At 45.1% G+C, this 15,675-nt stretch overlaps 1 protein-coding gene across 2 annotated transcripts; it reads right to left on the reverse strand.

Moving 5' to 3' along the window:
* Nucleotides 1–1,422: 1,422 nt before the first annotated feature.
* baz1b (bromodomain adjacent to zinc finger domain, 1B) lies at nucleotides 1,423–15,251 on the reverse strand. 2 transcript variants are annotated; one of them, XM_080459260.1, is made up of 21 exons: nucleotides 14,439–15,251; nucleotides 12,492–12,608; nucleotides 11,536–11,680; nucleotides 10,899–11,091; nucleotides 10,607–10,728; nucleotides 10,315–10,512; nucleotides 10,041–10,229; nucleotides 8,631–9,915; nucleotides 8,337–8,501; nucleotides 8,078–8,216; nucleotides 7,502–7,668; nucleotides 7,252–7,366; nucleotides 7,069–7,167; nucleotides 5,922–6,099; nucleotides 5,643–5,828; nucleotides 5,377–5,524; nucleotides 4,608–4,755; nucleotides 4,143–4,258; nucleotides 3,353–3,480; nucleotides 3,137–3,243; nucleotides 1,423–2,205 (listed from the first exon to the last, which is right to left on the reverse strand). In XM_080459260.1, exons 1-21 carry the CDS (start codon nucleotides 14,555–14,557, stop codon nucleotides 1,500–1,502), a joined length of 4,770 nt encoding a protein of 1,589 aa, XP_080315386.1. In that variant the 5' UTR covers nucleotides 14,558–15,251; the 3' UTR covers nucleotides 1,423–1,499. The 2 variants fall into 2 exon arrangements, with proteins under 2 accessions (XP_080315386.1, XP_080315385.1); XM_080459259.1 differs by having other exon boundaries at nucleotides 8,631–9,945.
* Between the last annotated feature and the right edge of the window lie 424 nt (nucleotides 15,252–15,675).

Below are 15,675 nucleotides of genomic sequence, written 5' to 3' on the forward strand. Positions count from 1 at the left end.
TCAAAACGTTGCTGCTTGCAGTTTTACTGCAAAGCGTCGGTCGCCAAAAACAAAGACTATAAAAAGAGACAATAATGAGCCACTGGATGAAGCTGGGCACCAAGCAGACAAGAGTCAGGTGTTGAGCACAGCAGCACCGGGAGAGTTACTGGGAAAAGCCGAGATCTCAAAGTGTAGGCGTTGATCGCCACCCGGTGGGCAGACCAGAATAGGAACACCAAAACCTTCAGTTTGCTCCAATAGAAAAGTTTTGATTTCACAGAACAACCAGACAATTGTACACATACAAGCTGACAATTTCCGCAGTGACTTCAAGATACAAAACGACCTGCCGTAAAAAGCCCCGCTTCCATTCCTTGCATTTTTTACTGGATGTGATTAGGATTCACTGGCAAGCTTTTCATGTACAATACCAAATAAAATGTGCAAAAATATCAAATATTCAAAAAAATGCCCATTTTTCTTAACAAACATCACATTTTGCCATTTTAAACACTGTTTACAAATGATTATGCACATATTTTTTTTCTTTTAAAGTCTGGTCCTGCAGCTGCTGGCATTAGAGGTGTACTTTGCACAGAAAGAGTGCAAAGGGATCATTTGAGGTACCGGTTCTTTTAAAGTGGCAGGGCACTACAGAGGAGGAGGAGACAAGAGTCACGTCCCTGAAAACATCTTGGCACCAAGAGCTGAGATCAAACTCTGTTTTATTGTTATTTCCTTAAAGGATAGGACACAAAAAGTATGACGTCCACTCCTGAACCCAGGTTAAGATCAGTTAAACCCTGGATGGACAGAGAGAGAGAGAGAAAAAAAAAAAAAAAGCACTACAACTAGTAAAGATCCTACAATGTTCATCTATCGACTTGCTTTTAACCAAAGAGTTCCTTGGTGGCAAGATGTAAGAGCAATTTACAGTGGTTCTAAAGCGAGGAGAGACTGGGTGGAGTTTTTCAGGTGTGAAGACATGATGACTTGTAGCAGAGCGGTGGGAGAGACATCTGACATCTTACTCCGAAACAAGCCAGTAAAAGCCATGTTGTGTCATGAGTGGAGACAGACGTGAGAAGAGGACAGAGGAGCACATGTAAAATTGGAAAAAAAAAAAGCTGTTCACAAGACAACACTTGGTTCAAATTACACTTGTGTGAGGTTGTCATATCATCGAGAAGGTAAAGTTAAATGGAGTCACGGGAGGACTAAAGACTCCTTTAGTTCAAATGTGTGTTTTTTTTTTTTTATTTGTTTAAAAAAAAAAAAAAAAAAAAAATCACCAATATTAAACATGTTACAAATATAAAGCAGTTTTCTTCTGTGGTTTCCAAAATATGAACAGAAACTCTGAACACAAAAAGGTCCTTCTGAGGATTGTGTCCCGCTGGAGGAGGAGGAGGAGTCGGGTTTGTCGTCAGAAGAGACGGACTTATTCAATCTTTTTTTTTTTTTTTTTTTTTTAAAGCGAATAGTAACAACTGAACAACTCATCAGCACCCTGGATTTCACGAGCGTTTCTGTCTCTTGGAATGTCGCTGTTGGCTGGAGCGGTCCTCGTCGCTGCTCGCTCCCCCCGCGTCGCCCCGCCCCCCCCGGCCCCCCCGCTTACGAGTTCTCCGGGTGTCCCGTTCGCCATCGCTGTCCTGCTCCCTGTAGTCCTTCCTGCTCAAGGACGCAGCGCTCCGCTTACTTTTCCTCCGGCCATCATCATCCTCCTCCTCCTCCTCCTCCTCCTCTTCCTCCTCCTCTTCCTCACTCTCGCTCGCCACGTCTTTGCGACTCCGAACGTTTCTGGCATTCTTCCCGCGTGATTTCCCGTTCTGCATCTTCTTCTTGGGCTCCTCTTCCTGCTCTTCATCGTCGTCGTCGTCGTCCTCCTCCTCTTCGTCTTCCTCCTCCTCCTCTTCCTCGGATGTTGCAGGCTGTTGGCTGACTCTCTTCCGTGAGCGGCGGCGGAGGTAGCTGAGGCCGGGCAGCAGCTTCTGCAGCAGCTCGATGAACGTCTGCTCCGTCTTCACCATGCAGGTGAGCACCGTGCTGCCCTGCTGGTTGTACTCCTCTGCGTTGGAGAAGACCAGCTTCATGTCCTCGAAGAAATCCTGAGCGTGGCGGTACGAGCTTTGGCTGAACTTCCCCAGCATCGTCTGGAAGTCCATGGGCTGGGAGATGATGTCCAGGTAGTCCTCGGCCTCATCCAGGGAAACGGGCTCCCTGAAAGAGAGACGGAGGTCAGACCCACGATTCAGGATAAAAACTCTTGCTGGTGGGACCAAAAGTCCAGTAACTTCCCTGTGTTTATGGTATAATTTAAAATATTGAAAGATAAATCTTGACATATTTTATAAGGCTTTTAAGAAAAGCTATTTATGAAAGTATGTACGCCTCCTTTGAAATTGTTATACAAATTAAATTTTTTTCTCCGATTTGACCAAATAGTCGATGCAAATGACTGTCAGCCTAATTGTCAAGCCATCGACCATTAAGAGTACAATTCAAATGTTACTGAACAAACCTCCCAATGATACCAGTATTTAGATTTTTTTTCTCCAAAAATGAAATGCACTGTTCCAAATTTTACACAATTTATACCTTTTAAAGAACTGAAAACGGTTGCTTGTTGAATTTGCAGCACGAGCGGTCATATTTACCCAAATCAAAGCTTCCCCAATCAAAAACACCATAAAAATGGTCAACTCCCATCTGATCATGTGACTCCAGATTTGATAGCTGCTTTACAATTCTTGCATCCATTGAACTTTTAGAGAGTTTCTGCTTGTTTTTCTTTGCAGGATGTCAGAACAGTCTCCCAGGGCTGCTGTTTGGATGTGACCTGCCTCCCACCCTCATTGGATCTTTTGCTTGACGATTCTTCAGAGGAAGATTTTGAAATGGAATTGAATAAAATGACACTGCTGTGACGCCAGATATTTCATGAGACGTGTTAAAGGATGCACCACAAAAACATGATGTAATATTATGGGTTCACTCTGACACTCTAAGGCCTATCTTGACACATTGACCAATAAGGAATTCTCAGAAACAATAGCCATCCCTGTAATGTTACTACTGCTCCTCCAAGTGTTCAGTCTCTGAGAAACCCAGCGAGGGGCCTGCCTGCCATGTCCTCTACCCCGCTGCTCACCTGAAAGGCCAGCTGTAGCGGAACTTTATCAGTTTCTTGAGGATTTCCTCGCACCGCTCCAGCTCTAGCACCTGTCTGCGCACGCCGGTATGCGAGCTCTGCCGCACCTTCAGGAAACACACAAGCAACAACAGTGACGCGACCGAAGATGGACTCACTCCATTTCGTAAAAAAAAGTGAGGATCAGGAAGAAGAACTTTCTGAAACGTGTCGTACCAGTTCGTCGATGTCTGCGGGGCTGTTGGGACCCGTTTTCTGCTTGCTGCCCTGAGACGGCTTCTTGGATTTACTCTTTGAGCTTTTCTGCCGGGATGAAGACTGCTTATTCTTCTTTCTTGGTCGCACTGCAGAAGTTAAAATGAAAATCAGAAGCAGGACAGGAGATGTTAGAGGTACAAATATGTTCAAATTGTCTTCAAGCAATGTGAAATGTTGCCTCAGTTTATGTTCATGTTGGGACATTAATGGTACTTTTGTTTAAGTCCAGGACAAACTGCTAGGGTCACTGCAAAACTGTGACATTATTCATCTGTTAGTTGAACACCCACTGATCCTCTCACGTTCTTAGTTTTGATCCTTGACTTAGAAGACGAGCGGACAGAAGGGATCAACCTGCCACATACTCCGAGTGAAGTCAGTTTGACACGTTTAAACCCTGAAAGCAGAGTCCAGACCTGAGCTGAGCTACATGGCAACACAGACAATAGAGACCCGGAGAAGTCGGGCGCTCTGTTGGCATTCCTCACATTCCCATCAAGACATCCGCGCGAAGCCCACCCACTCCAAAACCAATGTGTAGAGCAATTCATCTTATTGACCACGCTCATGTTTTATTCTTTTCCACTTTTAGACGAATGAACACTGAAATAATGAGAAGAGGATGGAAACGGTAACTCAGTCGGGGGACGTGTGATTAGTCGTCAATCAGAGCAAAAGCACTGAAACTTTTTGTCACCGAGCTGACAAACTTTTGTGAAACCTCCGGTTTTCTCTCGCCGACACTCACAGCTGTGCCCCATGGCTTTGTAGTCGTTTTCCTCCTCGTCCTCTTCATCTTCATCAGAGTCCTCCTCTTCAGAGTCTTCCTCGTCCTCTTCTTCATCCGTGTCCTGATTGTAGTTTCTGAAACAAAAATGCAAGATTGTTTTATTTTCCCATGACAGAAATCAACAAAGGTAATACTTAAAGGCTCTTTATTCATCTCATCAGAGCAGAACTCGACTTTTTTTTTTTTTTCCAATTATACAATTTTCTGTTGCTACGGGCAGTAAATATTAAACATTTTTTTCTGTATTTATAGCACTGACTTCAATCAAACATCTCACCTAAATAATCCCTAAATGTTTACCTGTGACACATAATACAAAAACTGAAAATAAAAATATAAAAGACAAAACTACCAATTTTTCAAACATATGTCAACATTTTGAGACGTGCCAGTCCACGCAGACGATGGAGACGATTCCTTTACCTTGATCTGGAGCCTCGTCGAGCCACGGTTGGCTGGCAGGCCGGGCACAGCCACTCTCCGGTGGGGATGCGGTACAGAGCCGGTCGCAAACAGAACAAGTGGAAGGCCTTGTTGCACTCGTCGCAGAGGATAAGTTTCTCATCGTCACCTGGAACAAAGCAGCATTTTCCTCATTTACTCGGCGTTTCTACGATTCTTGCATCTCTGCAATCTGACTTTACCTGCTCTGCAGTCCCTAAAATAAGCTGCACATTTCTTTCATGAATCTGAGCGGATGACCACATTTTATTTAACATCCCCTTATCAACACAGGTTCACCTGTTGGTGTGCGGATATGTAGACTCTGTACGAAGCTCTGCCTGACACAACTACTCTGTTCTGCTCTGAGCCTGAAGCTGCTGTCCTGTCTGGATCTGGGCCTACGCTCCATCAGCTGGAGCACAGATGGCTTCGTCCTGAGCGCTGGACAGGGAACACAACATTCAAACAGACTCCACAGATCTGGATCCAGGACTGCATGTTCTCCTTGGAACTCCACTTAAATGAAACCAAAACACATCTGCACATTCACATAGTCTCGAATAGCTAGAGCTCAATCTGGGTGCATCTATTAAAATGACATGCTGGTTCTCGAGGTAAAAACATTTCGGTTTATGTGTAAAAACTCTGAAACGTGTGTTGGAAAAAATTTCTATTTTTCCAATTGTATTTTTTAGCCGCAACCTGTAGAACTGGGACTTCTCAGACATCTTTGGGGAAAAGTTCTCACCTTTCCTGCGACAGACTTTGCAGCGGGCGTTCTCAGCAGACATGTCCCACTTTATGCAAGCGTCCAACATTCCCAGCAGCACGTGCATGCGGGAGAAGGTCTGAGCCTCTCTGATAGCCGTCTTCCACTTTTCCACTGCTGTCGCCACCTAAGAAGCAAAGTGATTTACAACTGACATTTACTCAAGTCTTCATTTGATTTTGTGTCTGGCTTACATGGTTGCTACTGGAAAATATAACTGGACGGGGTTTTTTTTTTTTCCTCACCCTGGCTTCCTCGGCCAGTCTCTTCTCTTCGTCCACTTCTTCAGCTTTGCTGCTTTCTTCCCCTCCTTGCTTCTTCTTCTTCTTCTGCTTTGGGGCCATGAATCCCTGCAGGAACTTCCTGATCACACAAGCCTGGATGGTGATGACGCACTCGCCAAAGTCTTTCAAGCACTCCATGTGCTCCAACTGTGGACAATAAGGGAAAAATGGGTGAATTAATTAACAGTCATAAAGGGTATCCCTTTCTCGCATCACATTTAGATCAACAAGCTAAATGACCTGATCTTCGATGTCTATATTGTCATCCAGGTATCCCAGGCCTCCCTTCTGGAGTCGTGAAGACACCTCCTGGACGTCACTGCGCATGTATTTGAGCAGCTCCGAGTAGCCGTCACAGGTCCGGAGGCCCAGCCTGGCTTTACGGCTCAGGTGGATGGAGTGGAGGATTTCCTGGTACCTAGAACAGTGGAGAGACACCTTCATGTTCATACACTCATGTTGATATCATTAATATACGGCAGACAGGTGGTTTCTATATTCACAAGGCTACTAAAGCGGCTCCACAGCTGCTGCAGAAATTCATTTGAATCAGGTGAGCTGAAGCAAGGAAATATCTAAAGCATGCAAGGCAAAAATGCAGGACAGTTTTCACTCAAATCTTACAAAGTTTCTGCTGCTTTTGATTACAAACCAACCAAATAGTTTAACATCAAATTTGGATTGTTGTTTCGAAGTACTATGACATGAGGCAATCAGTGGGCAACATATTTTCCTCCACGTTTACAGATCAGCCTTAAAGGCATTTCATAACTGTTTTGCCATCTGCTGTCAAATTCAGGAGCAGATTCGAGTGATTATGTGTAATCCCAAGAATGGATTTCAAAGTCATTACTTGGAGAAATGTTGTGTAAACTTTATCACAGAACCGATAACAACATGCTCTGCAGGTTCGGCCCATGTAACTAATCTAACTTAAGCCATGACTTCACACAGGACGGCACTACATCTGTATGTTTATTAGTATTTCACCTTCATGTTGATATATTCCATCATTCTTTTTAATCTTAGCTTCCTGTAAATTTCTTGTTTTCTCAGTATGGTTGTGAGGCAGTTCTCTTTTTTTGCCTTTGTTATAAGTTTAGTTCTTCTGTATGGTGTAAATAAGGATTGATAGAATGTTGTATTTACAAGATATGCATTTTGATTAGAACATTGTTTAGTCCGAGTGTGGGGACATGTCTTTGAGCTGAATCTTTCAGTTTGTAGGAAATAAATGGGAATGGTTAATATGAAAACAAATGGTTAAAAAGAAGCTGCAGAAGCCTGAAAAACATGATGAAAGATTATTGCAACAGATTGATGAGAGCATGTGAAATTACTTTCTGGATGTTAAAACAATTATCTCCAACAATGATGCGGCAATCACCTGCTTTGTATATTTGTCTTCAGCTCGCTCTCTCTGACCCCCTGAGAATGAAGACTTTCCACCAGCTCCTCCAGCTCAGCTGGGCTGCCACAGATGAACCTGGAAGAGGACAGAAAGAGGTAAGAAACCGAAATCAATGAAAAGAAACCTAATGGAAGAGGAAAGACACGGGAGAAATCTTACCAGAGGTTCTGTCCCTGTTTGGGAACGGTCGTCTCTATACAAACATCCACCACTGGTCCCTGCTGCAGTCCTTCGCTGACAGCGCCATCCACGCTTCCATCGTCCTTCTCGGCTTCTGCAATAAAAAAAAAATAAAAAAAAGTTAGTCACTACTTAAGTACAAACCGAATAATTCATGTAGAAAAATACAAAATACTATCGGGGCAACCGATAAGTTGAAAATGTGAAGGTCTAACTTTATCTGGTCTACCTTGGGAATCAGGGGCAGCAGCTGCTTCGCCCTCTTCCTCCTCTTCCTCCACCTCGGGCTCGGCTGGTTTGTCCTCCGGTGGAGGGGTGAAGTTGTAGTCGATGCCTTCATGCACCCATCCTTTCTCAATGTACAGGCCGGGGACCACGTCGGAGAAAAGCCAGTACCTGGGACAACAAAAGTGTCATGTGACCATGGCTCGAATTTATCCCAGCAAACTGCGGCGTGCACGGATGAGCCAAGAGATTATGACCAGGTCTGTGTATTGTCGTTAGTGTGTCAGCTGAATGTCAGACCACAGATCACTAGAGTTGTGACAACTTGTTGCCAGTTGCTGCTCTCTGGAGCACAAGGCTTGAACCTACATGCAAATATCAAAACACCTCAGTTTGAATATCACACTGGCTCATCTCCACCGACCAGCCACCAGATTGACATTAACACATCACACTTGAATGTGGCCAATGTCCTAGTATACGCCATACATCATTGTCCCCCTGTTAGCAGATTATTAAATTCAATGTTTTGGTTCATCTGTATTAATACATTTTTTTCTCAAGTGTGACGAGCACTGACCTGTTATGATTTCTGTCTGTCCCCAGAGGAGCCCTGCGCATCACCAGTCTGGCTTTGGTGATTCCATCTTGGAAGGCTCGCTCGGTGGCAGCCCTCTGTTTACGTATCCGCTCCTCTTCGGCCTCCTTTTCCATGCGTTCTGAATGAAATCAAGAGCAGAATGTCGTGAGTTTTGTGGCTTTTCTTTAAATGCAACTTTTCTTAATAAATGAGATCTGCAAGTACATTTATTTTACAAGCGATGAAAAGCGCCGCATACCTTTGTTTTGTCTGTCCATCTCCTCCTTCTCCTTCTTGGCCTGCATGGACATCAGTCGCCGGCTCTTCACCGAGCTGATCATGTCCTCTGGCTCTGGGTCAGGCTCCACCTTCACTACTTCTTTTTTGCTTTCCTTCTTTGCAACTGGCTCTTTTTTCTTCTCTCCTTTGGAAAAAACAAACAAACAAACAAACAAACACGACATTGAAATGCTAGCATCAGCTTATGTCAAGACATATTTTATCAGTGGGAAAGAAAAAAGGTTTTCAAGTATAGTTAAATCTCTCCTCGTACCTTTGCTCTCCATCTCCTTTCGCATCTTCTTCTCTGCCCTCTTGCGGTCATTGACCTCTTTCAGCATCGCCAGACGCTCCTTCCACACCTCAGCGGAGCGCTGCTGCTTTGAGTCCACGTGGTCCACCACCGAGTACGTCATGAGGATGCGGTGGCACAGTGCCACCAACAGGGTGACCTTCTCCTCCGGAGACAGCTCAAACACCTCCACCGTCTCCAGCTTCTCCAGGTACTCTGTGGTCACCACGTCGTCGAAGCCACCAAGAGCCCCGGAGTCCTCCGACCCCTGGCCGCTCTCCTCGCCGTGACTGTCGCACGGCCGGAGGCACAACCTCGCCAGCTCCGAGGCGGAGTGCATGGTTAGGGGGATTTCAGACAAGGGCATGTCGAGCTCGCTGTAACCTTCGGCCAGTTCGTCCTGCAGCAGCGTCTGGAGCAACACCACCAGCACGCGGTTCAGGTACAGGAAGCCAGATCGGTCTCCTGCGAGGGCTTCTATCAGAGCGACCGCTGTGATGGGATACTGGTCATCTGGCATCAGCAGCCCCGCGTAGCAGTGAAGGAAGTCCACAACCATGGCCACATTACCAAACAGGGTGTTGGGCAGCCCCTCGGGCATGTCGACAAGTTTGAATGTTGGCAAGTTTTTGCCTCCTTCGATCTCTTGGTCTTCGTATCTGCGCGACTGTTCGCGGCGCACCAGCATCTCCTTCACGCGCCTCTCCTTGGCCTTCTCTCTCAGTTTCTCTCGGAGTTCCTCACGCTTCTTCTTCATCTCTTCCTTCCTTTCCTCTTCACTCATGGCGGCCCATCGCTTCTTCTGCTCCAGAAGCTCCCAGCGTTTCTGGACCAGCACTTTGAGCTCCTCTGGCAGTCGACCGCGATCGTCTGGGGACAAGGTCTTTGCTGCTTTGGAGATGAGCGAGGAAAGGGCGTTCTTTTTATCCTCTTTGCCTTTGTTCTCTTTATAGTAGCGAAGGAGGTGGAGAGCCATGGGGTGCAGAGGCTTTCCAAGTTTTGGAGTACCCATTCCTGTACTACGGGCTCTCTTTTTTGGACTTCCTGCGGCGGGGCTTTTGGCCAAATGCAGCAGAGTCATCTGCTTCATCTTTGGTGTTTTTGCCCCAGCCTTGCCGTCCTTTTTGAAGGCTTTGAGAATATTGAGCTTGTCGTCACCTTTTCCCATTTTGCCTCCCTTCTTCTTGTCCACAGACTTTCGGCCAGGTTTTGGAGAGGAGGGCGATGAGCCTTTACCTTCCTTCTTAGGCGTCCCCGAGTTCTTTACCTTGAGTGGAGAACCATTCATTTTAATCTTCTGAAACACAGGCACAACAAAACCTTCGACTTTTAGGGAGACTCCATAAACAACGTCTCTACTAAAATGGTACGACGGCCGTACAAACTGCTAACCTGCACGTGACCCCAGATGGAGGGACTGAGGGGCATCCCCAGAGCATCACTCTTCTTTTTCCTTTTCTTCTCCCCCTTCTCGTTCCCCGATTCCTGTCCCGGAGTGTCTGCGGTCTTGAGCTTCTTGCTCGATCTCCCGTCTGGAGACGTCAAACTTTTACGTTTCGTTGAGGGATTTTCTGCCAAAAACTTGAGACAAACAAACAAAAAAAGTGGGAAACTGAGCAGCGCTGTAAAGCAAATGGTACGCAAGGATGTACGATGAGAAAGTTACCTTGTGTGGATCGAGAAGGAAGTCACTGAATTTGCTCGGAAGACTGAATTTTTTCACCAGTTCGTCTTCAACCACCCAGGGAGCATTTTCTGCCATGCCGAGCCTCAGGGCATAATGCCTGATGAAGTAACGTATGATCTCCTTGGTGGGAGGGCGTTCTGTCCTGTACAGACTGTCTACTGGTACGTTACTGATCACCTTCAACAGAGGGGAGTGAGAAATCCTGTCAGTTGCAATGCATACACATAAAGCAAACCTCTTTTACTGAACATTGCCGACATCAAAAACCAACCTTGTCTTCAGTGACGAGCTTCACGTCGTACTTATGTGGAAGGAATTTGGGCATGACCCATCTCTTCTTTTCTTCTTTCATGGCGGTAGGAAGTTTCCTTGGAGAACGTCGAGCTCGATCACCTAAAAGGAAAACCAGACAAGACTGAGACTTTTTCATAAATGTGTTTTAAAGAACATCAACTGGATGATAGAAGTGGACAGAAAAGAGGTAAAAGCTTTAAACCTTAACCTAATTCCTCAACCTACATCACCTGCTTTTCTTGTTTCTATTGAATCTAGTTGTTACTCACTCAGGCTCTCCCTCCTGCTCTCCTCCTCTCGGGCTGGAGGCTCTTTCTTCTGGTTTTCCTGGCTGGCGTTCTCCTTGTCACTGGAGGGGGAGTCGCAGGCTCCTTCCAGCTTCTTCTCCCCAGACTCCCCCTCGGGGTTTTCTAAAGGATGGACCTTTACCACCTTCACTCGCAAACTTTTGTCCTTCCCCACCTTAAGTGGAAAAAGTCACAAGTTAGATTACTCTTGCATTACCATTAATTACAGATGGTTGTAGATTTCACTTTATATTTCATAGTTTAGTTACAGAGAACTAAAACAAACTTCATAAAAAACACATAAAATGATAAGTGAAGCTAAAATGTGCAATACTGACATTTTTAATTCAACTGTCTATTGACTAATCTAATTCAGTCTGATTGAATTTATTTATCTTGATTTTATAGCTGTAGAGTGGTACAGACATGTGGATTGTGTGAGTGTTTCTACCATTGCTTCAATATGTCGAATATGTGACAACCTGGTGAATTTTAAAAATATCAAACCATTTGTCCTGCAATGATGGTAAGTACTGTGCTAATGTGAAAAATACTAAAGTCATCTCTCAATAGATGGTATATCACCAACAAATATTTAAATATAAGAAGTCAAACTGACCAGAAAGTCACATTCTTCACCCACGGCATACTTGGTGAGGATTTCCACCCAAGCCATTTCCACCAGTTTGTCCAGAGACACTGTGTTGTGGTGGACCATTTCCAGGACTGGCTTCTCAAACCAGTCATTATACTCCTCCTGGAGTCTGCAGACAGAACACAGTAAGCTGTTAGTTTCAAAATAAAGAACCAAGACCATTATAATCGATCTCCTCTATATTGATTAGATGCCATCTTTCTGTGTTTACGTGTCCATAAAGCATGAATCCACACTCCTGCTTAATGTGCCACATAACAAAGAGCTGAGAATGGCCAGTAGGGGGAGCAGCATCTGATGGCAAATATAATTAGACATTGCTTAAACACTGATCTTGAGCCTGAAAGCCAGGTAAGCACAGCTCTGCTAAGACGTCTTCTTGATCCTTTAATTTAAGATGGTTTGCTGTCCTTTATGCCCAAGGCACATATACATACAGTCATAATAAGCATGTGCACCTGGGCAATGATAGCAGCACAGACAAAAAAAAAGAAGTAAATATTCCAACTGTTTTTTTTTTCTTTTGCAGATCGTGATAAAGAAAGTCGTCAAGTCATTATACACTCAAGGATGACTCAATCACACACCCTCTAAATAGAATGAGAGGAGGAGCACTACATTCACCCAATCATAGCAGAGCAGTAAGCCGTGTGACCTTCACTAGGAGAGTACGCTTTTTCGCCGACAGTACTGAACTATTCCTGTAAAGCCTAATCTATATTGTTTTGATACAGTATATCTAAAACCCCAGAAGAAGTTTATAAAGACAAAGATTCAAGACGAAACACCAGTATCCGTCCTTCATGCAGGACTGGACTTGAACTAGAAGCCGCAGAGTACACTAATGATTCTTCTTGTACGTCTTGTTTAATGACGTGAAAGAATATCCCCATAAAAAAATCATCAGAGGCATTACTCACAGCTCAGTGACTTCTTGTTCCTCCTCCCATGCTTCTTTGTGTGTGAGCTGGTTGCTTCCAGTGCTCTTACACGTCCAGATGCGCTCGCTGTACCTCTCCAGTCGTGCCTCATATTCTCTGTACACAACTTGTCAAGGAATTCACGCTTAAACACTTCATCAACTTAGTCTGTAGCTTATTAATACGCAGGGTGAACGTCAAACATGGTAACACAACAGTGGCCCTGATGCCAGAAACACGAGGCCAGAGGACACCCACCAAACACAAACACTCCCATGGTGAAGTCGGCAGTGAGGCGATCTCGAGACTCTTGACTAAAAGCTAATAGTAACATGATTTTGCATGAATACAAATATTTAGGAAAATGCTGTTAAAGCCTTTAGTTTCTGTTTATTCCAACTAACACTACTCTTTCACTCGCTCCAAATTTACAGCAGATGTGACCGGATGCCATTTCCCCCTCTCATTTTTTTCACGTGTTCATTAGTTAATCACACAACTCTGCAGTTGTCTTTCATTTTTAAAATGGGTCACTTTTAACATGCAGGATTGTGCATGGAAATATAATTAATTGCACAGTTCAGTCAGTTCTTTGAAATATTTCTCAGCCTCACTCTCTATAGCATATAAAGAAAATGATCACTAACCTGCTGTTATATAGTTTTGACATATGAGATCAATCCATTGGTTAAAGAGATTTGAATGGAGCACAGGCCTTCTATTTAGTTTTTACACTGTACAGGACTCAGAAAGTAGGATGCAATCATAGTTTTTAATAATGTCACCATCAGTAAACAGGCACACACTTGGTGTAGATCTGCATCCCTAAACTCTGACAGCATTTTCATATCCCTGTCCTGTAGAATCAAGTGTAGAATCAATCATAACACTAGTGTTGAAAAACACCTTTTTTCGAGAAGGTTATTAGTTAAACAGAAACTTTACATTTGGTCTATAATGACATATGCTGGGACAGAAGTTGTGTGTGTGTGTGGGGGGGGGGGGGGGGGGGGGGGGTGTCTACAAAGTTTGACACTTCCTGTGATGATGAAAAACTAAGATAAAGACTCTTGAGTCTCCACGTCATAGTAGCAGAGTTATACAGGGTGAAAGGTGGATGGGAGGCCCGTGATCACAGAAACTATCAACATCAAGGCCAAGTCACTGCACGAATCCCAATCTCCTCCAACATTTAATATTGCAGAAATCCCAAACTGCAGCTTTCCGACCACTTTTGGCCCTGGCCGTGCGCTTCTCGTTAAGTTGAAACTGTTTCATAACCTCGCTGACAGTCACGGCGCTCCGGATAAACGCCTCGCAAAACAAGCGGCTAAAGCTGCTTGACAGTCACGTAATTCTCCAAAACACACGCTATCTGCAGTCCGTGAAACTCGCTGTCACTAAATGCTTGCACTGTTCGGACAAACTTTGAAGTTGCGAGAAGAAACGGGAGCGCGCCGAGCAGCGGCTTCAGCGCGAGGCAGGAAAAAAAAAAAAAAAAAAAAGACGACGGGCTATTGTGACATAATGGGATCCCGAGCGTTAGCTCGGTGCTAACAGATAGCATTAGCATCGGTAGCTGACAGCGGCGCTAAAAGATGAAAGTGGAACTCGTCTTTGTCAGTTTCTCCTTTTTTAGCACAGTGCGAGAAGAAATACGTTTATAAGACACGGCTTTAAGGTTATGAAGAATAAGCCCGCGGTGGCTTCAGTGAGCTGGGTCGCACTGAGCTTAGCCTGCTTGTCACTGTAAACTGTGTCCATGCGGGGAAACTGTTAAAGCTGGAGAAACGGCAGTTCATATCAAATTGAGCAACCTGGTCGACGTTAACAGTCCCGGGCGTGTGATCACCGGGACTAGACGTAGTAACAACAACGAGAAGCGATCCAGCGCATCCAGCTGGCTTTAAATGTAGAGTGAGCATCAGCATCACGTTAAAAGGATACTCTTTGTTCCTGAAGGCCTCCTTGGTGTGCTCGATGATGTAGACCTCCTCTCCCGGGCCTGGTGGCTCGGCTAGCGGCTTAACCAGTGGGTACGGCTTCCGGCCCAATAGCGGTGCCATTTCAAATCCAGAGATGGCACGACTGCCGAGGGTGTAGTTAGATCTTCTGGCGAACGGACTAGCACAATGCACAACTATATGTCCTTAGCATGTATCCGACCGGCAGAAATGTCAGCGCCGAGCGGGGCAGCACGTCTCACGTTACCGCCGGCAGGCCCGGCTCTCAACGTGTAGCAGCTAGCCGACTAGCTTGTAGCTCGGATTGCTATGTCGTTACAAAACAATAACAGTGCGCGTCTCTCGGTCTGCCTCATCGCATCATTCCGATCGCCTCTGGATGCGCTGTCATACTGCCTGTAGGTGCTGTTTCCAAACACGCTGCTCAACCAGTCCCCCGGGATAAGTTTGGTAAACTTTGGGATTGCACGTCAAAAGGATGCAGACCCCACAGAAATCAAACTCGCGGCAAAAGCCAAAAAAAGCGAGTCCGCGGGAGGTCTGGCGCGGTCACAGTTCCAACCAAGTCTCTTAAATCAGGCCGGCTTGTCCGCTGAACTGAATCCGCTGCATGTTCGTCCTGTCGGAGCTTCAAGTGTTGGGTAACAGCATTAGCGAGTGTTGCGAGAAAGTAACCCGAATCAATCAAGAGGTTAATTCCTAGTCGAAATGGCGGGAGTTTTTAGTCCACCGGTACAATTCAGCACACCCTCGAAACTCCGTTTCCCCGGCAGCAAGCGGCGTCGCACGTACTGCCCTGCCTTCTCTTCACGCTCATTGGCTGCGCCGCGGAAGCGCCCGCCTTCAATTGAAATAGCAGTTCCTGATTGGGTCATGTAGCCTGTCTGTCATGAATGTGGCGCTGTTACTTCCAATAAACCACGCCCTCATAAAATATTAACTAAAAGCTAGAGGTCAGCTGATGGCTCCAAAAATATTTGGCACATTAAATCACATTAAAAAAAGACAACACTTGTTAATATTGTTTTATGGAAAACTAATGTGTCATCCTTTCCTTATGGAGAAATCTTATTTTATGAGCCCTTTGTCTGGGCTCCATTTTGAATATGTCTCATTAAACAATAGGTTACCCTTTATGTGGCTGCCTTAGTGATAGAGTAGTAATTAAACCATATTCAAATCATATATCCACACTTTAAGCAGCTGTGAGAATATAACTT

The sequence above is a fragment of the Lipophrys pholis genome, assembly GCF_963383615.2.
Source record: "Lipophrys pholis genome assembly, chromosome: 3".
NCBI classification, from domain to species: Eukaryota; Metazoa; Chordata; class Actinopteri; order Blenniiformes; family Blenniidae; genus Lipophrys; species Lipophrys pholis.